The sequence below is a fragment of the Ursus maritimus genome, unplaced genomic scaffold, assembly GCF_017311325.1.
Source record: "Ursus maritimus isolate PB19 unplaced genomic scaffold, ASM1731132v1 scaffold_19, whole genome shotgun sequence".
NCBI classification, from domain to species: Eukaryota; Metazoa; Chordata; class Mammalia; order Carnivora; family Ursidae; genus Ursus; species Ursus maritimus.
In genome coordinates, this window is record NW_024424341.1 from 56,493,959 (window position 1) to 56,516,820 (window position 22,862).

Genomic DNA, 22,862 nt, shown 5'->3' on the forward strand with positions numbered 1-22,862 from the left:
CCCCTCCACCCTCTGTGAGCGGGCCATGTTGGATGCCAACAGGGCCCTCTGGAGGCGAAGGTCCCCATCGACTTTGTGAAACGGACACGGTCACTTCCACCTCACAGGGCTGAGGGGGGATTTACGAGGCAGAGGCCTGCCTTGGAAAGGCTCAGGACCCAAACCGGCACCCCACCCTCAGCACTGCGTGGGTCTGGCCGGGTCCCCGAGCCTACTCCTCAACCCGGGAAGTGGGGCAGTGATCTTGACCTCCTGGCATCCTGGACAGTGGAGGTGAGGTGAGCGGTGGGGTCTGGCGGAGTCCAGCGGGCGGGCCGCGGGCATCCCCTGAGCTCATACAAGGCCCAGGACTCAGGAAACAAGAGCGCCCCTGATATCCATGGTTCGTGGTTCAGGCTTTGAGGCTGAGAAGCCTGGATGGGAGCCTGAGACGACAGACCTCGGTGCCTCAGTGTGCTTTACTGTGAAAAAACAAAGCCCCCCCCCCGATCCGAGGGTTGTAGTTAGAGATGGGTCAGCCGGTATGGGAGGGCCCGGCCTGGGGCCCACCTCCCCTACCCTGTCAGCAGCTCCCGATGGGACCAGCACATAGTGGGGACTTCTGGGCAGGAAAGGGCTGCAAATGCAGAGGTCAGAGCCTGGATTCAAACCTGGCGCCTTCAGCCATTAGCCTCAGTTAACCCCGTTTTGGAAGAACGATCTCCCAACTCCCGAAGTTGTTGAGGGTGAGAAAAGAGTCAAGGTTGGGGTATGTCGTCGACACAGCCAGGCCCAGTCCACTCTGACCTGAGCTGCAACTCTGCGTCCTTAGAATGCAACAATGGCAGAGCTCAGTGAGGGGGGTGGAGGGTAGTGCAGGGACCCACAGGGGTTGAACTTGCCATCGACTAACAGCCCTCTCGGTTTGAGCACCCCTGGCCCTGCCAAGAAGCCCATGAGGTTCGCAGAGCTTGGTGCAGGGGCCACACGGTACATAGGTGTTTAGTAGGCACTGATGGGACTGCCTGCCAAGTATCTAACCTCTAGCCTCCTCCACAGCTGCTGGGGTGGCGGGTGTGAAGTCCCCAGGTCCATGCCCCGCGCTTTCCCTCCTCTCCCCTCCACCCTGTTGAGCAGCTGAGATCCCACTTCCCAGGTGAGGGAGCTGAGCCCAGGCTGGGATGTGACTTGCCTCCAGCCCTATAGCGAGTAAGGGACAGAGCTCGGATTCAGCCTAGAACCGCCTGACTCAAAAACGCAGGCTCTTTCCACAGACGAGGCTCCAGAAGAGGAAATCAGTGGTCCCAGGGCATGTAGTGGGTCAGCAACCGAGCCAGGACTGCGCCCTTGATTTAGATGACTGGGAGACCCTTCCTGACCTTGAAGGAGTCCAGTTTCCCCATTTTGCAGTTAAAGAAATGCTTAGATTTACCCAAGATCAGACGGTCAGGACTGGGCTTGGGTTTGTGTTTTTTGTTTTTGTTGTTTTTGGTAACATTTCATTAAAATAGAAGTTAGAAAAAGAGGCACCTGGCTAGCTCAGTGCGTGGAACATGTGACTCTTGATCCCGAGGTCATGAGTTCGAGCCCCACATTGGGTGTAGAGATAACTTAAAATTTGAAAAAAAATACATAATTCAGTAAAATACAACCCCCACACTAAAGTGTACAGTTCAGTGTTTTTTAGTATTTTCACGTAGTTGTGCCACCATCACCACAATCAATTTTCGAATATTTTCATCACCCCAACAGGAAAACCTGTTTCCTCTGGCTGTCACTCCCCATCCCCCATCTCCCCAGCCCTAGGTACCACTAGTCTCCTTTCTCAATGTACAGATTTGCCCATCTGGACATACAGATGAAAGTATACAATATGTGGTCTTTTTTTTTTTTTTAAGATTTATTTATTTGAGAGACATGGGGGAGAGGGAGAGAGAGTCTGAAGCAGACGCCGTGCTCAGAGCGGAGCCCGATGTGGGACTCACTCTCACGACCCTTGAGATCAGACCTGAGCCAAAACCAAGAGTCAGACGCTTAACCGGCTGACTCACCCAGGTGCCCCAATATGTGGTCTTCGGTATCTGGCTTCCTTCACTTGGCACGATGTTTTCAAGGTTCAGCCATGTTGTCGCATGTCGGTGCTTTGTTTTCCTGCTGAGAAGCACGTCGTTGTGTGGACCCATCACATCCAGTTATCCGTTCGTCAGTTGATGGCTATGTGGGTTGTTTCCATCTGTGGGCTATCTCAACACGGTCAGGAATGTCTGTGTGCAAGTGGTTTGTGCGGATGTTGGTTTTGTCCTGAGTGGACACCTAGAAGTGGAATTGTTGGGTCCTAGGGGAGCCGTGTTGAACCATTTAGGGAACTGCCAGACTGTTTCTCTCAGCAGCTGCACCATTCCACCAGTAGTGTACAAGGATGCCAACTTCTGCACATCCTCGTCAACACAGGTTATCTTACCAAGTGGACGGAAAATGGCGTCTCATGGTTTTGATTTGCATTTCCCTGATGGCTAATGACGTTAAGCATCTTTTTAGGTGCTGTATGAGCTTATCTTATGGACTATTCGATTTTTTTTTCTTAGAGAAATGTCCCTTTGGATACTTTGCCTATTTTTTTAAAGATTCATTTTATGTATTTATTTTTTAATTTGAGAGAGAGACACAGAGCACAGGGGGGAGGGACGGAGGGAGAGGGAGTCTTAAGCAGGCTCCACGCTGAGCATGGAGCCCGACGCAGGGCTCGATCTCACAATTCCCAGCAGTCTCGCGGGCAGACCCCTGAGATCAAAACCTGAGCAGAAACCAAGAGTTGGTGCTTAACCAACTGAGCCACCCAAGCGTCCCTCGTTTGCCTATTTTTAAATTGTGTCTTTTTATTATTGATTTGTAAGGGGTGTTTAGATATTTATTTTAAGATTTTAAACAGTTTATTTGAGAGAGGAAGCGAGCACGAGTGGGAGCAGAGGGAGAGGGAGGAGACACCCCACTGAGCAGGGAGCCTGAATTGGGCCTCGATCCCAGGACCCCCGGATCATGACCAGAGCCGAAGGCAGATGCTTAACCAACTGAGCCACCCAGGTGCCCCTGTTTAGATATTTTAGATAAAAACTTCTTACATATCAACTATTTTTTCCTGTTGGTGGGTTGTCTTTTCACTTTCTTGATAATGTCCTTTGAAGCACAAAAGTTTGTGTTTTTCTTTTAACGATTTTATTTTTAAGCAATCTCTGTACCTTATGTGGGGCTTGAATTCACAACCCCAAGATCAAGAATGGCACGATCCACAGACTGAGCCAGCTAGGAGCCCCTTGAAAGTTCTTAATTTCGATGAAGTTCAATCCATCCACCATTTTTCCTTTTGTTGCTTCTGCTTTCTAAGCCTGTTTTTGAGCCATAGGTGACCTAGAGCCTTGGCTTATCTCTCCATGCAGATTCCATGTTGGGAACGGTCACCACTCTGTGGCCTCCTGATTGGTGACCCTCAAGTCCTAGTTCACTCAGCTCTGACCGTGGGCAAGTTAAACGATTTGTGCCTCCGTTTTCTCATCTATAAGATGGGGATAATAACGTCTACGTTGGTGTTAGGCTCAAATATGTAAATTCATGTAAAGTGCTCACAACAGTGTCCGGCGCTGTACGGAGAGATGTTTGCTCTAATTACTGTGTGTACTTGCTTGCTGTACTATTGTCTTTGTTGTACTATTGACTTTGCTATGACTTTGTTGCTGTTGTTACTATACAAGCGTCCCCTATAATATCATTGTCCTCGATGCTGTACTGTTCCGACTTTCAGGGTGAGTAACGTGCCACCCGTCTGCCAGATGAGGCCACCAGGGCCCAGGGAGCACGCCTGGCCGCAGAGACCCCCCTTCCTGGCACCCCTGACACTGCTGCCCGTTTCTTGTCTCCGCAGGTTCGGGGCGCCCGCCCCCCACTAGGACAAGTGGAGGGGGTGCCCCCGCCCAATGGGCCTGGCCAGGGCCCTGCGCCGCCTTAGCGGCGCCCTGGAGCCAGGGGAGGGCCGCGCCGGCGATGAGGAGGAGGCCGGGCCGGGGCTGTGCCGCAATGGGTGGGCGCCGTCGCCGGCGGGGCGGCGCCGCGGGCGCTTTGTCAAGAAGGACGGGCATTGCAACGTGCGCTTCGTGAACCTGGGTGGCCAGGGCGCGCGCTACCTGAGCGACCTGTTCACCACGTGCGTGGACGTGCGCTGGCGCTGGATGTGCCTGCTCTTCTCCTGCTCCTTCCTCGCCTCCTGGCTGCTCTTCGGCCTGGCCTTCTGGCTCATCGCCTCGCTGCACGGCGACCTGGCCGCCCCGCCGCCGCCGGCGCCCTGCTTCTCCCAGGTGGCCAGCTTCCTGGCCGCCTTCCTCTTCGCGCTGGAGACGCAGACGTCCATCGGCTACGGCGTGCGCAGCGTCACCGAGGAGTGCCCGGCCGCCGTGGCCGCCGTGGTGCTGCAGTGCATCGCCGGCTGCGTACTCGACGCCTTCGTCGTGGGCGCCGTCATGGCCAAGATGGCCAAGCCCAAGAAGCGCAACGAGACGCTCGTGTTCAGCGAGAACGCCGTCGTGGCGCTGCGCGACCGCCGCCTCTGCCTCATGTGGCGCGTCGGCAACCTCCGCCGCAGCCACCTGGTCGAGGCCCACGTGCGGGCCCAGCTGCTGCAGGTGCGCGCCGCCCCGCGGGGGTGGAAGGGACAGGCGGGGCAAGAGGGAGGGACCCGTCCTGGGGAACTGCGAGAGATGTAGGCCTGAGGGTGAGGTAAGTGGCGGGCCTGGAGGGCGCGTGGACTACAATTCCCAGCAGTCTCGCGGGCAGGAACCCTGCCGCCGCACCACCACCCCCCGTCCCCCCAACTCCCCGCCCCGTCCCCCGTCCCCCCCTCCGCCCCGTCCCCCGCCTTGTGGACTGAGGCTCCTTCCCGGATCACTTGCAAGAGATGGAAACCCAAGAGGGAGGTCTGTGACCAGTGCTAACTGGAGCCCTAGGCTTGAAACAGATCTTGAGACATAAAGAGCTTCCCGTGGCTTGAGGATGGGCCCCCAATGGGGTGTGGGATATCTAGACCTGAGAAGGCCGCATCTGACCTGTGAAGGCGCTGAACTACAATTCCCAGAAGCCTCTGTGGGCAGGGACCGTGCCCCGAAGGGATGGTCTGAGCAGAGGTCGTAGTTTTGTGGGTGGTGTAAACCATGGCTGAGGTTTACAATTACCAGCCCACACAGTGGTACCGAGAGCGGCCCGTGACTTGAGGCTAGGCCCCTGTGGGATTGTGGGAGATGTAGGCCCAAGAACGCCGTGCAGTTCATACCTGCAGAAGAGCTGTGGAACGCAATTCTCCGTGGCCTCTGGGCATGGGGTCCTATAGCGTTTGTGGGAGACTTCATTCCCCAACTCAGTGGCCCAGTCGGCCCCACCAGCCTCCTGCTCAGAGGAGAACAGTGCTGGAAAACAGCCCTGAACTGTACCTTATCACCAAAACAAACAAAGCAACTATGACCTCCTTTGGCTCCTGGGGTAGCGGCTCCCTCCAGTAACCTGAAGAAGGCGCCTTAGTGTTTCTCTAGAATTGTGGTCAAACTGCCCAAATTCTAGAGCAGTTGTCGTCCTTGACAAAGTAAAGGCTTTGTCACTTACGAACCCTGGGGTGAGGCTGGACTTTGGTGAGAGGAGGACAGAATGGTGGTGGGAACTACAACTCCCAGCAGCATCTGGGGGGGGGGGTCTTGATTCATGACTAGGATTCATGAGTAGGAGAGAGCCTCTCTCCCCCAGAAGTCTGTGGGGCGCTGACATGGCTTGGGAGGTTGGGTATGGAACCAATGGGGAGAGGTGAGGGGAAACTACCAATACATGGCCTGAGGACTGCATTGTCCCCTACATACACACACACACACACACACACACACACACACACACACACACACAATGGGACAGAGGGGCTTATAGTTGGTTAGGGGGATAGATAACCCAGAGGCTAGCCTGAGGCAGTGGTAGAATACGAAGTGTGGGACCTAGGTTGTCATCCTTATTTATCCCTCTATGCATATATTAAAAACCATTTTTCTATCCCTCTCCTCCTTCTCCAATGCTGCTTGGACATGACTCTGCCCTTCTGTTGTCTCTTTAACTTCGTCTCTGCCTTGCTGATTTCTGTGACTCAATGCCAATATCATTCTGCCCCTCTGTCCCCTCTTTTTCTCTCTTGCGTTTCTATCCCCAAACCCTTTGAGTGTCTGTCCCTCGCTCTTTATCTCTGGTTCTGTCCCTCCCTTTCTCTGGGCCTCCATCCTCCCCTCTCTGGGCCTCCATTCCCCTCTCTCTGGGTCCATGTTCTCACCCCACCACCCCTGCCTGTTTCTGCTCTCCTCTTCCTTGGCATCTCCATTCCTTTATCTCATCGCCTCTGTCTCCATTCATCTCTGTGCTCCCTGCCGGCTGTCTTTGTCCCCTCCCCTCTTGCTGCAGCCTCGTGTGACCCCGGAGGGTGAGTACATACCACTGGATCACCAAGATGTGGATGTGGGCTTTGATGGTGGCACCGATCGAATCTTCCTTGTGTCTCCCATCACCATCGTGCACGAGATCGACTCTGCCAGCCCTCTGTATGAACTAGGACGTGCCGAGCTGGCCCGGGCTGACTTTGAGCTGGTGGTCATTCTTGAGGGCATGGTTGAGGCCACGGCCATGACCACACAGTGTCGCTCCTCCTACCTCCCTGGTGAGCTGCTCTGGGGCCATCGTTTTGAGCCGGTCCTCTTCCAGCGTGGCTCCCAGTACGAGGTTGACTATCGTCACTTCCACCGCACTTATGAGGTCCCAGGGACACCAGTCTGCAGTGCCAAGGAGCTGGATGAACAGGCAGAGCGGGCTTCCCACAGCCCCAAGTCTAGTTTCCCTGGCTCTCTGGCTGCATTTTGTTATGAGAATGAACTCGCACTGAGCTGCTGCCAGGAGGAAGAGGAGGACGAGGAGGCCAACGAGGGGGATGGGGTGGAGGCAGAAGATGGGACTGCCAGCCCCCAAGTACTCACACCAACACTGGCACTGACCCTGCCCCCGTGATGCCAGCTGGTGGCTCCCTATTTGTACCCCCTTCCCAGAGATAGCAAGATGGAGAGTTAGGGCCCTCTCCTGGGATGGGGGCAAGTGTTTCCCAAGACTGACAGGCCTACTGGGTAAATTATTAGCTGGTGAAGTTCTGCCATGCCTAGTGGACCCACCACAGACATACTGGATCTTAATTCCTCTGCGGTCCATGCTCCCTCCCGAGACCCCTTTATCAGCCTGATTCCTGAGTCTTCCCAGAGCTGAGGGACCCAGGATTCTGGACCACCCAAGAGGCAAGGACTGGTGGTTCTAGATTCCTCTATATGGCTGGGTTGGGTTGTTGAGCAGGGTCAGGAACCAGTGATATATACTGCCTCCGGGGACAGCAACAGAGAGTAAGAGTTTGTAGGTCTGGGTTGACCTAAGATTCAAGGGACTGTTGCTTCTCCACTCAGCTAACCAAGTAGCAAATCATTTTTTTCTAGACCATGCAAGGAGGGAGGGTTACGGAAAATACCCCAAGAATTCAAGACTATCTTTTTTAACCGATGACAAAGATTATTGACTGCAGGTCAAGAAAAGACCTTGTGGTTCCAGAGGGCCCAAGAGTTAAGATTCTGTGAATCTAGATTGACCACAGAGACGAGCACTGGTGGTTCTAGAACACGTTGAAGCGAGAATGTTGAGCTACTGAGGAAACTAAAGAGTCATGTTTCTAGAATGCACAAAACAACAGAGTGTCTGTGGGTCTGGAAGGGCTACAGTGACAGCTTGAGAGGTCTCGATATTAGGTAACTCCAGACCACTGGCCGTAGAACAGCAAACCAAGGGGATTGTTGTGCGTTTTTTTTTTAAGTGCCATTCTAGATTGTCCAAAGGAATCCAGATTCTGTGGCTCTAGATTGATCACAGAGTCAAGGAACGATGATGATGCTAGATGGCTGAGATTTGCCGGTTCCAGTTTGCCCAATGGAGTTGGGAATCTTGATGATTCTTTGTGGGTCTGTAATGCCAAAAGGAATCAAGGCTCCAGGGATCCAGGGTTGTCCATTATTAAAACCCGGAAGGTCTAATCGGCTCCTAGAACTCGGCAGTTCTGGGAGGTGGACCCGGGACTTGATCGGCAGCATTTCTGGGCTGACCTAGAAAGGGCGGGCCCAAGCAAGACCCTGTGGATAACAGGGCTGGTCGTCGGGCAAGGGAAGGAGAGGCCCAAGGCTGATGAGTCTACGATACTCTGGAATCCTACACCTAGCGATGTGTGTCTATTTCTTAAAGACGTTATATATATGTGTATTATATATATATAATATAAATACAGATATCTATATTTTCCTGTGGTTCGTACAAAAGGGTTAGAAACTGAGCTTGAGCTAATTGGAATGGAGTCCTTTACAAGGATCCAGGAAGCTTTGCTCTAAATCCCAACTCTGCCTCAACTTACGGCGTGGTTTTGGGCAAATCATTCCCCTCCTTTATGCCTCAATTTCCCCATCTGTAAAAATGGGGCCCTGGAACTTGAAGTTCTCCAAGGACCTTTCCACCAGAATGATTCCTCGCTTCACTGAAGGGGAGAGCTGGGGGTTGGTGGGGGTGAAGGTCCTATAGATTTCCCAGCTCTCCCTGGTGCTGGAACGCATGGCCTTCCAGGGGCAACCGGGACGGGAGATGCTCTTGGGAGGCCAGCTCTGAACTTGGATGTGGGAACAACACGGCAGGCAAACGGTAGTGTGGACTGTGGCTAAGGGCCAGAATCTCCTCCCCTCTGTCCAGCTTAGGGGGCAGGGAAGGGAGAAGGTAGCTCTGAATGCCAGGAGAAAGTATGAGTTCAGGGGGAGAATTGTGCCCCAGATTAGATCACTGGGAGCCCTGGGTGGTGTGTCTATGAATGTGCTTCTGGGGCATGGTTCATCACGCCTATCCTCCAACCCCCACCATACTGCTATCTAAGTGCCCCGCAGGCTGGAAGCCAACTGCAGAAAGAGCCAGTGCCAGGGAGGAGGACACATTCCCACCTGTGTCCCAGGACTGTGGGCAGCCATGTCATTGCCCATTAGCTTGCCTGAGTGCTGCAGCAACCCAGGTTCCCGCATCTGGCTTCCCCACCTCCCTTTATCCTTCAAAATCCCCACTTGATAACCGGATGGGATTAATTAGCTAGCTGTTCTCCTAGTGCAGGTGTCTGGGGTAGGGACAGGGGTAATGGAAACACAGGCATGGAGAAGGATGTTAAGTTGGGGTTGAAGGGACAGGAAGAGGGTTCTGTTTGGAAGGAAAGAGAGTGGGGCAAAGCTGGGCACAGCCTAGCTTTCCACTGGGAAGGACAAGGCCTGGGCCACTCATAAAGGTCAGGGAGGGGATTAAGAGGCTCCGTGTCTAATCTGTCAGCTTAACCAGGTCCTGGCCTCGAATCTGTCCCCACCTGCCTAGCCCAGGGACGGCAAATGAGGACAAGGCCCAGACACCACCTGAGACCCAGTTAGAGACCCACCCATGACAGGGACGCCCAGGTACTCCATCCCAGCCAGTTGCCTGCACTTGTGAATGGAAATGAGAGGCTGGGGAGGAGCGGGGAGGGGAGAGAAGGGCATCATGTGGGGGGACTTCCAGAGGAGGGAGGAGTTTAAGAAGAGGGGGGACCTTGGGGCGCCTGGGTGGCTCAGTCGTTAAGCATCTGCCTTCGGCTCAGGCCGTGATCCCAGAGTTCTGGGATCAAGCCCCGCATCAGGCTCCTCTGCTGGGAGCCTGCTTCTTCCTCTCCCACTTCCCCTGCTTGTGTTCCCGCTCTCGATGGCTATCTCTCTCTCTGTCAAATAAATAAATAAAATCTTAAAAAAAAAAAAAAAGAAGAAGAGGGGGGACCTGAAGTGAGGGGAGTCACAAAGGAGGAAAAGGACTTTGAGAGCGAGGAAGGAACCAGAGAGGTGGGAGGATGTTGAGGAAAAGGGAGTTGTTTTGGGGAGAGGACAACAAACCAGGGGAGGAGTTTGAGGGAGAGGGGGAGGAGCCTGAGAGGCGGAAGGCGTCCCGGAGGCGGAGACTTCACTATATTTGGTCTTCCCCTAATGTCCCATTCTCCAAGACAAACACCCAATAGCGCAGAAAGAATAAGTCTTTTGTTTCACCGCTCCTTGACTTTCAAGAGGCTGAACTGGATGGGAAAGTCCTGAGAGGGCTTAGGGAAAGGATCTGGAGATCAGAGGCGCCAGTACCGGGAGGACAGAGGCCAAAAGACCGGCCAAAGCTGCTCCCAGTTGCCTGGCAACAGCTGCGGTCAAAAGCCTGCCTGGCCCGCCAAGGAGGTGTGGCTCCCGGAAACAGCAGACAGTTGTGGCGCCGCCCCCTGGCAACGAGACTAACGAAGTACCGCTCCCCAGCAACCTATTACTAGAGGCGGGCCTCGATTGGACTAGCATCCTCCCAGAGCCCTTGCGCAGGCGCAGTCCTCTCTGCTCGCTCGTAGTCCCACCTCCATGCAACTGCTGTCCGAGCCTTCTCATTGGCGGGCACACCAGCCAAATGCCTTCTTTTGTTTCGGAGGCGGGGCCCGGCTCCCTGGCCGCACTCCGATTGGCCCCACAGACCGTCTACCTCCGGCCGGACAGTGCTACGTCTGCTCATTGTGTGCCTATTGGCCCTGGAGGACGATCCTACGGGGTCGAAGGCGGAGCAGACGAGAGGGCCCTCCGCGGATTGGACGGTGTCGAAACGAGGGGCGGTCCCTATTGGCGGGGCGGTTGGGAGGCGAAGGGAGAGTCTTTTCAGCGCTGAGGACTGGCGCTGAGGAGGCGGCGGTGGCTCCCGGGGCGTTTGAGCGGGCTCATCCGAGCCCGCGGGCCAACGCGGATCCAGGCCCGACCGGCGGGACCGCTCCGGACTCCCCGCGGGCCTTCCTAGCCGCCATGGAGGACGGTGTCTATGGTAGGTCAGGGAGGGGCGGGGCCGGCTGGGAGCGGATGGAGCGTTTCCACCCGAATGTTCCGCTGCGAACATTCCCCGGCGCGCGCCGCGCGGAGCCTTTGGGCCCCGTCGTCGCCCAGCTTTTGTGGGGCGCGGGGACGGGCTTCCGGCGGGGCCCGAGAGCAGGGCGTTCCAGGCCATTGTTTGGGCCGAGCCTGTTTCCGGTGGCGGCGGGAGGGGGCGGGATGGAGCGGCGGAGGCGAGGCCGGGGCGGAACCATTCCCGCTGGAAGGGCCGGGCGAGCCCAGTGCTTGCTGGGAGCCGGGAGGGGGGCTTCTGGGGCGCTTGGGTGGGGAGAAATCTTGGGGGCTGCAGAGATCCCGCTAAGGCGGGGGCGGGGGCCTTCGATGCCCCGCCCCCTACCCCAACTCTTACAAGCTGTCAACAGCTTTCCCAGCCGTAGTTACTTTTCATGCACCCAGGAGTACGGACACCCAAGCTCCCAGTTACCTCGCCAGGAATGGAGGCAGAAAACCAAGGCCTCAGCCTCCTTCCAAGTAATGGACCCAGCAGTTCGGGCTCCCAGCCTTCTCCCTCAGACTCAGGAGTCCTGACCTCTAGCCTCCCCCATCCTCCCCCAGGACTTCAGAGTCTAGATCCGCAACCCTTCCTCCCCTGGGCTGAGGAATCTAAACCCCGCAGCCTCTCCTTCCAGCAGATAGTGGAGGCCCTACCCTCATCCTCATTTTCCCCGGCAAGCTAGCCCTGCCCGCCCCAGCCCTGTCCTCCCCCAGATTGCAGGAATCCAGGCTCCCAGTCCCAGAACTGACCTCCAACCCCTGACCCTACCCTCAGAGCCCCCAGACCTGACTCCGGAGGAGCGGATGGAGCTGGAGAACATCCGGCGGCGGAAGCAGGAGCTGCTGGTGGAGATCCAGCGCCTTCGGGAGGAGCTCAGTGAAGCCATGAGCGAGGTGGAGGGTCTGGAGGCCAATGAGGGCAGGTGAGGGCTGGAGTGGGGAACTTGGGGGTCATGGGGCCAGGTCAGGGAAGCCCAGGCATTGAGCCTCCATCCCCTGCTCTCTCCTGCAGTAAGACCTTGCAACGGAACCGGAAGATGGCAATGGGCAGGAAGAAGTTCAACATGGATCCCAAGAAGGTGCTTGGGCCACAGGGCTGGGATCCTCCAGGCAAACATCCAGGCAGGGGATTCTGGCACTTTTAGGTTCCAGAAGTGTGCTGGTTTAAAGATCTACTTAAGATGGACAGATGTGGTCCTAATCCCCAGATTCAGATATTGGCTGTCCATTTGTTCTCGGAACACTAACCAGGCATTCCAGCCTGCTGACCTTTGCACGTGCTGTGTCCTCTGCCTGGGAAGCTCTCTTCCCCTTTCTGTTCATATTTCTGGACCCTCTTGTGGTGCCACCTAGAGTCTCAGGAGGAGCTGGAGTCTGGTGGGAAATACGGACCGTGACACACACAAAGGAGAGTTGACCAGGGCCACTTCAGAGAGGGACCAGGGCTGTGGACCGTCACGGGGGGGGGGGGGGGGGAAGCCTCGTAAAGTTAGGGAGGGCTTCCTTGAAGAGAGGACAGTCAGGTCCAGTTTGAAGGACGAGTCCGTGTTCCCCAGGTGGAGAAAGTTGTTTGTGCATTCGGTCATTCCCCTTCTCTGAGGCCCCCTTAGGCTTGCCCCTGTGCTAGGCAATGCTGGAGCCCCAGAGAGGAGTTGACCTTACCTTGCCCTCTGCGAGCCCCTAGACATGGATACCACACTCCAGAGTCACGTAGCTTCCATGACACACGGTGAGCCGGAGAAGGCCCTAACCAGCCTGCGGCTTGGCCCTCACAGCCTTCGACGTGCTGCTGTCTGCTATCAGTTTCTGATGTTATTCTCCTGGCTCAAAGCAGCTGTAGTTTGTCAGACATTCAACAAACTCATTGGGCTCCTTGCAGGACCCTGCTCTTGGTGCTTGACTAACCAGGCAAGGGCAGAGGGAACAGTAGGTGCAAAGGCTCTGAGGTGGGAGGGATGGTATTTAAGGACCTGGGTGAAGTCTGAAAACAGAGCCTGGCCCAGATCTGTTGAGGGCAGGGGTGGGGGTGGGTGCTGAGGTCCCTGGGGAGGTGGGGGGAGGCGGGGCTTTCTGGCTGTCAGGGCTGAGACCCGGCCCCCACCCACCAGGGGATCCAGTTCTTGGTGGAGAATGAACTTCTGCAGAACACACCCGAGGAGATCTCCCGCTTCCTGTACAAGGGCGAGGGCCTGAACAAGACGGCCATCGGGGACTACTTGGGGGAGAGGTGAGACTCCGCCCAGCTCCCATAGTCCCCTGCGCCCAGCTCCTTCCCTTACTGCTGACTTCCTCTCCTGAGGAGAGAACCTGATAGACCAGCCTTCTGACTGGATTGTGAAAGAATGGACCAATGGAGGGGTCGGTGGACTCCTGGGACTGTCTGGGGGAACCTGGGGCTGTCTGTGAGCATCTGGGGGGGCATGGGATCTCCTGTGGACACCTAGAAAGGCAAGGACCGTCCGTTTAGGTCTGGGGAAAGTGCGGAACAGCTGTGAGCGTTGGGGGGGTGTGGGAATCGTGTAGACAACTGACATGCATGGGAACTACATGGACAGCTAGGGAGTATGGGGACCGTCAGCGAGCATGGGGACCCATGGACATGTGGGGCATGAGGAGCGTCTGTGGACGTTTGAGGTACCTAGGGATGCGTGGATATCGGGGGTGATCTGAACATCTGAGGTGCACAGGACCATCAGGATGTCTGGGTTGCTTAGGGATTATGTGGCCATCTGGGATGTGTGGAACTTTCTGGACATTTGGCTTGTATCAGGACTGTCTGGTTGTCTGGGGATTATGGGGATCGTATGGACATCTGGAGATGTCTGGGGACCCTCTGTGGACATCTGGGGTGCAGGGGGATTGTTTCAGGAGCCTCTGGGGGGGGTGGGGACTGTCTGGGCCTTGGGGGGAGGTGGTAGCCCTCTGGAGATGTCCAGGGGCCATCTGGGGACAGCTGGTGTTGTGGGGCTTGTTTTGCGGACAGCTGGGGCGCATGGGGACCATTTCGGGACACGTGCAGAACCTGGGGATCAGCAGAGAGGTGATAGCAGGTGGAGCACAGGTTCGCTGCGCTGCTCTTGACTGTGGAGGCTCAGCCAGGCCAGGGATGTCTTGCAGCAGATGGTCTTCCCAAGAGCGTGTTCTGAGTGTTCCTGTCCTGGGGCCAGGCCTGTGATGGGGCCAGGCTCAAATTTCCACCCGCTCCAGAGGCAGCCACTCCACAGAAGAGGTGGCACAGACTCCCCGGCGTTGGCTTCCTGTCCGCTCCCCCCGCCAGCCTCCCCAGACCCCTTCCTGTGCATGACTCTGCCTCTGTCCGCCCCCCCAGGGAAGAGCTGAACCTGGCAGTGCTGCACGCCTTTGTGGATCTGCACGAGTTCACGGACCTCAATCTGGTGCAGGCCCTCAGGTGAGAGGGATGGGGTTGGAAGGGCAGGAGTGTTACCTGTGCGGGCTCTCTGTACAATGGATGAACCCTGCTCAGAAGAAAAACAGGAACAAAAATTAGGGATTCAGTTTGTCTCAGGGAACACAGAAGTCCATGGTAGGGCCTCCTTCAGGCATAGCCGTATCCAGGTGCTCAGTTGGTGTCAGAAGGTCGTTTTTCTCTCTCTTTGGGTTGTGCCTGCCTCTGTGTTGGCATTGCTGTCTGTGGACTCTCCTCTCACGTGGCGACAGAAGCCCCTGGCGGACTTGCTTAGCAGACTTAGCAGAAAGAAAGAGGGATTTTTTTCTCATGTAAATCCACCAAAAGTCCCAGGGCCAGTGCTGCTGGGTCAGCTTGGAGCCATACCCGAGACAGCTGCGGAGGCCACAAGGCTGTTACTGGCTGGCTCCTGACGCAAGGACCGAGGGCGGGGAGGGGGTTCTGCCACTCCTGGCATCCACCCCGGCCGCTCGCGTCCACACCGGTTCCTCTCTAACCCAGGCAATTTCTCTGGAGCTTCCGCCTCCCCGGAGAGGCCCAGAAGATCGACCGGATGATGGAAGCCTTTGCCCAGCGATACTGCCTGTGCAATCCCGGGGTCTTCCAGTCCACAGGTGGGGGCCCGGACTCCGGGGGCCTGGGAAGGAGGGGCCGGGGGCCCACCTACCTGTGTCGTCACCCCCTGCCTGTCTGGTGCAGACACGTGCTACGTGCTGTCCTTCGCCGTGATCATGCTGAACACCAGCCTTCACAACCCCAACGTCCGCGACAAGCCGGGCCTGGAGCGCTTCGTGGCCATGAACCGGGGCATCAACGAGGGTGGGGACCTGCCCGAGGAGCTGCTCAGGGTCAGGCCCCCTCTTCCCCTCCCCGCAGCCCCCCAGTGCCGTCCCTGTCCCTGCTCCTCCCCGTGGGTCTCCCGGTGGCCGAGCTGGCCAGCGTGATCGTGCCAACCTGTCTGTTTCTTTTCTCTTCCCATCTCCCGGGCCTGCCTCAGTTTTGGTCTCTCTGTTTCTCTTTTCTGTCTCTCTCTCTGGTCCTCTGGCTCTTTTGGGCTCTTGGTCTGTCTGATTGTCCGTCTGTCTCTCTCTCGAGAACTTTGCAAGCCGCTGCAACTCTGCGTCTTTCCTTCCTCTCCTCCTCCCTCTGCTCCCCGGGGCTCCCTCCATCCTTCTGCTTCCTCCCTGGGCCACTCCTCCCATGGTCCCATCACCTCCCTGGCTGTCGGAGCCCCCCGACCGTGGCCAGGTAACCCCGGGAGGGTCCCCGGGGCCCGGAGTTGCTGACTGCACCTTCGCCCCTCAGAACCTTTATGACAGCATCCGAAACGAGCCCTTCAAGATTCCTGAGGATGATGGGAATGACCTGACCCACACCTTCTTCAACCCGGATCGGGAGGGCTGGCTCCTTAAGCTGGGTACGTCCCCTCCTGACCCCGCTGGCCGCCTCTGCAGGGGGATGTTAGGGGGCCCGGGCTCTGGACTTGGCTGCCATGTGCACCTGCTGTGCGATCTTGGGCAAATGATTTGACCTCTCTGAACCTCAAGTTGTCACATCAGCAAAATGAGGCTGAAAACAAGATTGGGCCTGTGTGCTGGGCCCGAGCACGGGCACAGAGGAGGGGCCCCATAAATATTTGTGGGTATAGGGTAGGTGTTAGGGAGCACTGAAGAAATGCCAGGCTCTGTGCTTACGAATACAGCATCCCCGGCTGGGATGGAATGGGTGGGGTGAGGCCAGTCCACCCGGAAACACGGGGCGCCAGCAAATTCTGGAGAAGTTAGCAGGGGTCAAGCACGTGCCCCCTTCGTGGGGGTGATCTGAGGATTGGAGGGGTTCCCATCCGCGGCCTCACGGGAAATTCACCTGGGAGCTCTTAAAACCCGGACGGCCAAGCCACAGACTCATGAAGCCAGGATTTCTGGGGCAGGATGGGCTGTCGGTCATGTTGAAAGCTCCCCAGCCGCCTTCCAAGGCAGAGGCCAGGCTTCGAGCTGCTGGCTGGGAGCCATGCGCAGGAATGGTAGGTGCTGGGCGGCCTAGGGGGAACCATAGCCCCGCGCGGGCCGTGGAGGCTGCTGGGGCAGCGGGAGGGCCCAGCACCGGGGGCCCAGGCAGGGTTCTGCTCCCCCCACCATGGAATTGTGCTCTTTGGCCAAGACCTCGCTTCTCCAGCAGCAAGCAGGGCCCTGACTGGGTGCGGAGGTGTCCTGATAGACATAAAAAGAGCTAACTGCTCCTTTCTAGCCGACAGTGGGGGGGACGGAGTCCGGCATCAGTTCCAGGGGAGGCAGACGGGTTGGGGGACACTTAGATTCTTTAGAGGCCTCTGGTGCCCCGAGCCGGGCGAAGACAGGAAAGAGGCAGGCGGGCCCAGAAACTAGTCCCCGGGCAGACCTTTCCATCCGCAGGGCTGCTTCCCATTTCCCGGAGGAGATCACTGAGGCTCAGTCACTGTGCTGTAGGCACAGGGCAGGCGTGGCCCTGCTCCCAGATCTGCGACCGGAGTGTAGCTTCCCAGTCGGCGCGGTCAGGGAGAGAGCGGAAGGGTAGCAGAGGGTGGTTGGTGGCCGCGTCCGCAAAAATGCTTAATGAAAGCCGTTCTTGCCCTTACGGTCTAATCCCTCGGGGACCACAAGGAACCCAAAAGCAGGTCGTCTTGACGCAGGAAGGTGTGGGCGCAAGTGGGTCTGGGGACTGGAGTCCAGGGAGGGCAAGAGGTGGTCCTAAGGTCACACAGCCACCTCAGGCCAAGCAACGGGAGGTTTGGTCTTCTCCCTTTGGGGTGACGTGCAGGGGAGAGAGCTCTTCACTGTGGCTGTGGAGGGCCCTCCTGGCCGAGGACCTGTCCTGGGTGGCGGGCTGGAGCTGGGCACTGATCTTCTGCCTCCCCGGGAGGGAGGGTCATGTCGATGTAACTGGTTTTCTTCCCTCTCTTTCCCCCTCCCTCCCTCCCTCCATCTCTGCGTGTTCCTCTCTGCTCTTTCCGTGTCTGTCCCACCCCCTGTGCTTTCCTGCCCTTGCCCACCCTGTTTCTGTTGCCTGCGGCTCTTGGGGGCACCCCATTCTTCTGCCTTCCCTTCTCCTCGCCTGGTCCTGCCTGCTTTCTCGCTGTCTGCCCCAGGAGGTAGGTACGCTGCCCGTCCTTGCTCCCCGACCTGACATCAGGGGAGGGGGCTGGGGACTTGGACTCCGGGGGCCCCAGGCTGACAGACAGACAGGCTTAGAAAGTGTGCAGCCCCACGCTGGGGGTGGGCGGGATCCTGGGGCCCAAAAAACCGCCTGTCCCTGCTTGTCTCTCTTCCCACGCATCGCTTTGTCCCAGGCCCCGCCAGCCCCGCCTTCCCTGCGCTCACTCTGCCTTTCAGTCCCCTCCCTGCCCTCCCAGAGGCCCTGTCCCCCTGTTGAGCCCAGGCCCCCTCCCACCCCTTCCCTTTCAGGGGGCCGGGTGAAGACGTGGAAGCGGCGCTGGTTTATCCTCACAGACAACTGCCTCTACTATTTTGAGTACACCACGGTGAGGGCAGAGCTGGGCTTCGCTCTGGGGTGTGGGAGGAGGCGCTGGGGGCTCGGACTCCCAGGTCTGAGGGAGGAGGGGCTGGGGGCAGGACTCCCGAGTCTGAGGGAGGAGGGGCTGGGGGCAGGACTCCCGGGTCTGAGGGAGGAGGGGGCTGGGGGCTCGGACTCCCGGGTCTGAGGGAGGAGAGGGCTGGGGGCTCGGACTCCCGGGTCTGAGGGAAGAGGGCTGTATCAGTGCACTAGAGCTGCTGTGGCTCAAACCACAGACATTGCTGGGGTTCTGGAGGAGGGGCTGGACAAGGACTGGGACGTCTGAGTTCTGTCCCACTTGCTTCTTCAGGACAAGGAACCCCGTGGAATTATCCCCCTGGAGAATCTGAGCATCCGAGAAGTAGATGACCCCCGAAAACCAGTAAGACCCCCTCTTACCCTTGCCTGCCGCAGTGGGGGCCTGCTCCGGTCCCAGGGCCGCTCCTACCCTCTGTTCTCTCGTGTCTCCCCAGAACTGCTTTGAGCTTTACATCCCCAACAACAAGGGGCAGCTCATCAAAGCGTGTAAAACGGAGGCGGACGGCCGGGTGGTTGAGGGGAACCACATGGTGTACCGGATCTCGGCCCCGACCCAGGAGGAGAAGGAGGAGTGGATCAAGTCCATCCAGTGAGCCCGGGCTCTGGGGTCCTCGGGCGGGGGATAGGTTGGGCTGGGCTCCTTGGCCCTCACCCTGGGACCCTCCCCTTCTGCAGGGCAGCTGTGAGTGTGGACCCCTTCTATGAGATGCTGGCCGCAAGGAAGAAGCGGATTTCTGTCAAGAAGAAGCAGGAGCAGCCCTGACCCCCTGACCCCCACCCCCATTATTTATTACGGAGCTGCCCCACCCGGGTGGCCGGACCCCTGGGCCCCGGGGCTGCGGATCCTGGTTCTCCAATCCTGGTTCTCTGTTTGGAAAATTCACCACCTCTAGCTCCTCTCTCATTATTTGTAATTAACACACTGTTGGTAATCGTATTAATTATTTAACCACTCGCGGCCTGGGACCCCTCCTTTCTCAGGGTTGGCAGGGCTAAGGTGCTTGGCGTAGCCAGCCGGGCAGCCCATGCATGAGCAGGGCCAGGAACGCCGGTGCGTGAGGGACGGATGCTGGCACAGGCCAAGTGGGGGCCCCCCGTGTCCGTCCTTTCTGGTTTCACCCCGAGCCTGTGGGGCTGGAATAAGGGAGAAGTTTGAGGTGGCAGCACTTGGCGTGGAGAATTGCATGGTGTCGAGGGTGCAGGCGGGCAGGGGTTCTGGCCTAGCGTTTATTCCAGACTCAACAAGCAGGAGCGGGGCAGGTGCTGGTCCTCTCTGTCGCTGTCACCCGGCCTGTGGTCTGGGAGGGGCGGCAGGTAGTATCTGATGGGGCTGTGGGGAGGGCCGGTGCTTTGAGAGGGAAAACTAGAGAGCTGGTCGAGCTGTGGGGGGACCTACTCTGGGAGCACGTGGGGCGGACGAGCGGGAAAAGAGGAGGAAGGCCCTGCTGATGGGCTGTCCCCAGGGCTCAGCAAGAGGTTGCTGGTGTCAGACGTGGGTTGGGTGGGAGTGGTGGAGAGGGGTGGGGTATCCCTGAGCCCCAGGTGCAGGCCTGTTCCCCTTGGCCCTCCAGCCTGGCATATGCTTGGCGTCCCCAAAGCACAAAGCACAGAGGTCTTGGGGGTGGATTGGCAGGCCGGGAGACCCCATGTCACTCTCCTGTGCCCAAATCTGCAGTGGAGACTTGAGTGCGGGAAACCACAACTTTGGCCCGGCCCCAGGACCAGACCGGATCAGTTTGAACTGGAAGCCTGCCCCCGCAGGGGTGCCCCGTTGCATTTCTTCCTCCTACATGCTGTGTCTGCAAAGGGTCGAACCCCTCATTGAGTGCTCCTGGTGGTGTGGGAATCTTGGGCCTTGGGCCTGGCTCTGCCCTCGGCCACAGGCATTGGCCTGCTCCAAGCCCACTGCCCCATCTCCCACAGCGCTATGGCAACACTGTCATCCTCCAAGGTGGAGACCTTCTCCCCACCCGCCCTCCCGCTAAGACCCTTGGACTACAATTCCCAGTGAGCTATGCAGCACTGGCTAACCCGCCAGCAGGAGAACTGGTCTCAAGGCCTCCGGGGAGTTGTAGTTTCCCAAAGCCTCCAATGTGGGGTTAACCTTAGCCTGGTCTCCTACCCTTGTGTGCAGGTTGAAAAAAGAGGCCCTGGCCACTTCATCCCCCAGGGAATGATGGGAAATGGAGTTCCCAAATGAGGAGATGGGCTTCCCAATTCCAAAGGTTCCGGGGAAATGGGAGTCATCCGCCCAAGGAGAAATAAGGTCTCTGGGTCAATAGAGGGTCCCACCACTACCTCACCCTATTCTGCTCTCCTCCAGGGAGTGAACCCATAGGTACTGAGTGCCCACTAGTGGGGGGAGTAGTTGGCTTGGAAGAGATGCCCTGGAAGGGCATTGCAGGCACAGGGAACAGCATAAGCAGAGGCAGGAAAAGGCATGGTGTGTTGAGTATCGGACAGCAGGCTTGTGCCCCTGTACAGTGGGATTGAGGAGGGAAGTTGGTAAGAGGTGGGAGTCGGAGGGGACTCATAGGCCTAATCATTTGGAGCCTAATCTGCCATGGTAGGGACTTTGGATGTATTTTTAGTTAATGGAAGCCATCCAAGGGTGTGGAGAAGGCGAATGACGTATTTGGATTGAAGCTGTAGGAGGGGCCTCTGGCTGATGCAAGAGAATAATTTGGAAATGAGTGGGGGCAGCAGCGGGGAGGTGACTTAGGACGCTGTGCAGTTTTACCCTGGGGCTGAGGCGGTGGAGAGAAGTGGGCCCGGGGAAGAGGAGCCAAGTCTATCTCCTCCCCAAAGACTGAGGATTTTAGCTGCCAGCACCCACCTTTCCCAGGACCCCAAATCCCCAGCCTCCTTGTTACACGTTGAATTGTACGGGCCTGAAATCAGGACGTTGAAGTCCTAAGCCCCGGTTCCTCAGAATGTGGTCTTATTTAGAAATCGGATCATTGCAGCTACAATCAGGTAAGATGAGGTCATTAATGTGGGCGCTAATCCAATATGACTGGTGTCCTTATACAAAGAGAAATTTTGGACCCACAGACACACACACACGGGGAGAAAGCTTGTGAAGGCGAAGGTGGAGATTGGGGCGATGCTTCTACACACCAAGGAGCAGCAAAGATGGCCAGCCGACCACCGGAAGCTAGGCGAGTCATCTAGCGGATTCTCCCACGCAGCCTAGAAGGAACCCGTCCCGTGGACACCTTGATCTTGGATACTAGGCTCCAGCGCTGAGGGGCTGTCTGTGGTTCAAGCCACCGATTTGTCGTACTTTGTTCACAGCAGCCCTAGTGAACTAATAATACAACCCTCCTCCCTCAGACCGGGAGTCCTGCCCCCAGCCCCTCCTCCCTCAGACCCAGGAGTCTTGCCCCCAGCCCCTCCTCAGTTACACCCTGAAGTCCTGGCTCTCACTACCCTGCCAGTCTTGGTTCCATCAGCACCCAGCCTGGGCAGGTGTGTCCTAAGATCAGCTCAGGCACCACCCTGCCTACCCACAGTGCCTCTGAGAAGGGCACAATCTAATCCTCACTCTCCCTTTCTCCATCCCCCGGACTTAACAAGTGACCCTAATGCCTTCATCCCCTTAATTCTTAAGCCAGGAGTCCACAGCATCCCAGTTGGGGCCCCACTCCCAGCCCCTTCCCTCCGCTCTCATCCAAAGTGAGTCCTGCAAATATGCAAAGGAATGTGGTACCAAGGGGATGGGGGGACAGGTTGAAGCCAGGAGATCAGACACATGACACAGAGGAAAAAGGGAGGCCGAATCAGTCAGGAGCCCCGGAGAAATGGAGAAAAAGAAATCAGGACAAACAAAGGCAGAAAGACACACCCAGGCAGGTGTCAGGCACAGAGGAGAAACGTACAGATGGAGAAACTCAAAGAAATAGAATTAGGAAGAGGGTCCCAGAATTCAGGCCAGGTGGAGGGGTGGAGGGATGAGAATCTCCTGGGAGGTGGGCACTCACATGCAGACACAGGGAAACTGAGGTTCAGCCAGGTGGGCAGGGAGGTGGCGGCCGGCCGTGGAGGCTCAGGACAGCGCTGTTCTGAGGAGTGTGGGATGTGGCCAGAAGCCACGAGGGTGCTGGGAGGTCATTCCTGAGCACCCGGTCCCCAGCCCTGGCCCTCCAACGGCCTCTGGCCACCCCCGCAGCCGCCTTGGGGAAACACGGCTCTTCCGACTCCCCTGGCCATGCCCTGCGGCCTCAGCCCAAGTCAGTGCTGCCAGCGCCGACGGAGCGGGCAGCCAGAGAAGCAACGCTGTGGCCTCACCACTGCGCGGCGCTTCCGCCTTCCTGAGCCTCGATGTTCCCATCTGTGAAGTGGGCGGGGGACGGCGACTTCTTCCGGACCCTCCCCTCTTTGCCCCGAAACATACACAAGCCCCGCATTCCTCCAAAAAGTTGTTTTTGTCTTATTTAAATAATGTGAAAATGCCACGCGAAGGTTTGAACCAGAGGCCCCTCCAGGGGCCGGGCTGGGGCGGGGAGGGGAGACGCGAGATGGGGGGTCCAGGTCCCCGAAGCCTGCAGCCCCTCTCTGGGGCCAGGAGTGGGTGAGGAGGGGCCTCCGCTGTGCCGAGGGGCTCCAGGCCCGAAAGAGTTCAGTTCAGTTCCAAGAAAGGCGGCTCTCCAGGGAGGGATGAGGGGCTTCCTGCCTCATTTGGCACCGAGGGGGTCGGGGGGCTCAGGGGAGCCTTCCGGGGGGCTAGGGGGTGGGGGGCCAGGGCCTCCCGTTTGGCACATGGTGGGGGAGGGGGAGGGCCCAGCCTCAGGAGCCTCCCCAGAGGCGGTGTCTGTGGTGGTGGCAGTGGCTCC

The 22,862-nt window shown here is 57.7% G+C and overlaps 2 protein-coding genes across 2 annotated transcripts; both read left to right on the forward strand.

The window, feature by feature from the left end:
- The first annotated feature begins 3,947 nt into the window (after window positions 1-3,947).
- Window positions 3,948-8,341, forward strand: KCNJ14 (potassium inwardly rectifying channel subfamily J member 14). Its single transcript, XM_040633059.1, has 2 exons — window positions 3,948-4,649; window positions 6,451-8,341. Exons 1-2 carry the CDS (start codon window positions 3,948-3,950, stop codon window positions 7,045-7,047), a joined length of 1,299 nt encoding a protein of 432 aa, XP_040488993.1. The 3' UTR covers window positions 7,048-8,341.
- Window positions 8,342-10,729: 2,388 nt separating this feature from the next.
- Window positions 10,730-18,950, forward strand: CYTH2 (cytohesin 2). The gene is made up of 12 exons (XM_040634255.1): window positions 10,730-10,953; window positions 11,788-11,935; window positions 12,025-12,091; window positions 13,121-13,239; window positions 14,341-14,421; window positions 14,941-15,053; window positions 15,139-15,287; window positions 15,745-15,856; window positions 17,880-17,956; window positions 18,299-18,370; window positions 18,462-18,616; window positions 18,703-18,950. Exons 1-12 carry the CDS (start codon window positions 10,935-10,937, stop codon window positions 18,788-18,790), a joined length of 1,200 nt encoding a protein of 399 aa, XP_040490189.1. The 5' UTR covers window positions 10,730-10,934; the 3' UTR covers window positions 18,791-18,950.
- The last annotated feature ends 3,912 nt before the right edge of the window (window positions 18,951-22,862 follow it).